General features: G+C 45.8%; 1 protein-coding gene across 1 annotated transcript in view; it reads left to right on the top strand.

The window, feature by feature from the left end:
- LOC101848379 (disks large homolog 5) overlaps positions 1-1,678 on the top strand; it is a gene marked incomplete at its 5' end in the record, with an annotated part of 28,296 nt that overhangs the window by 14,230 nt on the left and 12,388 nt on the right. Inside the window, 1 exon segment of the mRNA XM_013087471.2 lies at positions 775-877. Within this exon segment, the coding sequence (XP_012942925.1) occupies positions 775-877 (103 nt within the window).

Raw genomic sequence — 1,678 nt, 5'->3', positions numbered from 1 at the left:
AATGCTATTTCCGGGGTGCCTTGATAGTCGAAGCAGACTTTGTGCTGTTGAGGCTAGAGAGGTGAGCAGAATAAGTCTGATTCCCTGTAAGGACTTCTCTGTTGACATCCACCCCTTGGCGCTCATATGACCTTATGCAGTTGCGAGCGCTGTAAAACCCTCTACTATAAACCAAAAATTAGAAATGCCACCCTTGAGGTATGCTACAACTACAACACTAGGTACGCATGTCATGACACAATGGAAGCGGGCACCCGTCAATTTTTTAGCATATCGCGACCTCGGAGCTTTCTTGTCATATCTCCATTTTTTTTAAAAGTGAAAATGTGACTTCTTCTTAAGCTCACTTTTTGTTATGAACTGTTTTCACAATTATTAAAAATGGAGAAAGGACAAGAAAGCATTGAGGTCGCGGGGTGTAAAAATGTTGATTTCTTTGATTTGATGATTTTGAGGAAAGCCTGATTTGAGCACAGTGCCACTCACAAAATGCTGTTTGTTGTGATGATCGTGTTTTATTGTTGGTCCACAAAATGCTGTTTGTTGTGATGATCGTGTTTGATTGTTGGTCCACAAAATGCTGTTTTGCGTCTTCTTTCCTATCAAACGTCTATTGTCCTGATCTCCCCTTCTTTTTTTTTATGTTTGTTACTCTCTTGTAACACCTCAAATCTTCTGGCGATATGACCTTATGCAGTTGAGAGCGCCGTAAAACCTCTACTAAAACTAAAAGCTGTTTGTTGTGATGATCGTGTTGTTTATCTCGTGTGCCAGTTCAACTCTGTGGACTTCCGTGCTGTGACTGCTGAGAAGGCGATGGTGGAGCTGAACAGACCCTGTGCCACTATGACGCTCTGTGTGTTCCTCAACTTTGCCAGTAAGTCAACTCTGTGGGTGGTTGGCGGGTGCTCTTGTGTGATTTGCTCCTTCTTTCCTATCAATCATCTATTGTCCTTATCTCTCCTCCTCTTTTGTGTATGCCGCTCTCTTGTAACACATCTATTCTTCGGCACTTATATGACCTTGTTGAGGCTAACACCTTAACCTCTAGGCCACGAGAGCCAGCGTATTATTTTTATTTGTAATGGAAGTAGTATTTGCTGTTGTTATTACCATCATCAAAGAGCTGCGGAGCTGGCCTACCATAGGAGACTGCTTCTCCCCTCAACGCTTAACGACAACAGAGGATCAAAAAGTACAAGTATTATCATCGTCATTATTATTATTATTGTTGTTATTTATTTATGATGATTGATCTCTTCCCCCGCACACCCCAGAGTACAACAAGATCCAACAGCTACCCTGCGACAGTTTCTACATCCGGGCCAACTTTGAGCGTGCCAGCGAGACAGAGGAGGAGCTGGACTTCCACCGCGACGACGTCATGTTTGTGGAGAACTCGCTGTACAAGAACCAGCTGGGAACCTGGTTCGCATGGCTCGTCAACGAACAGGGGGTCAAGCTGAAGGGAGGGGTCATTCCTAGCCGCATACGGTACGTGTGTGGGTGTACGTGTGCGTGTCTGTGTGTGGGGAGGGGGAGAGGTCAAGCTGAAGGGAGGGGTCATTCCTAGCCGCATACGGTACGTGTGTGGGTGTACGTGTGCGTGTCTGTGTGTGGGGAGGGGGAGAGGTCAAGCTGAAGGGAGGGGTCATTCCTAGCCGCATACGGTACGTGT

This window comes from Aplysia californica, unplaced genomic scaffold, assembly GCF_000002075.1.
Source record: "Aplysia californica isolate F4 #8 unplaced genomic scaffold, AplCal3.0 scaffold00590, whole genome shotgun sequence".
NCBI lineage: Eukaryota > Metazoa > Mollusca > Gastropoda > Aplysiida > Aplysiidae > Aplysia > Aplysia californica.
Note: the sequence above shows the minus strand (reverse complement) of the source record. Positions and strands in the feature narration are given on the sequence as shown.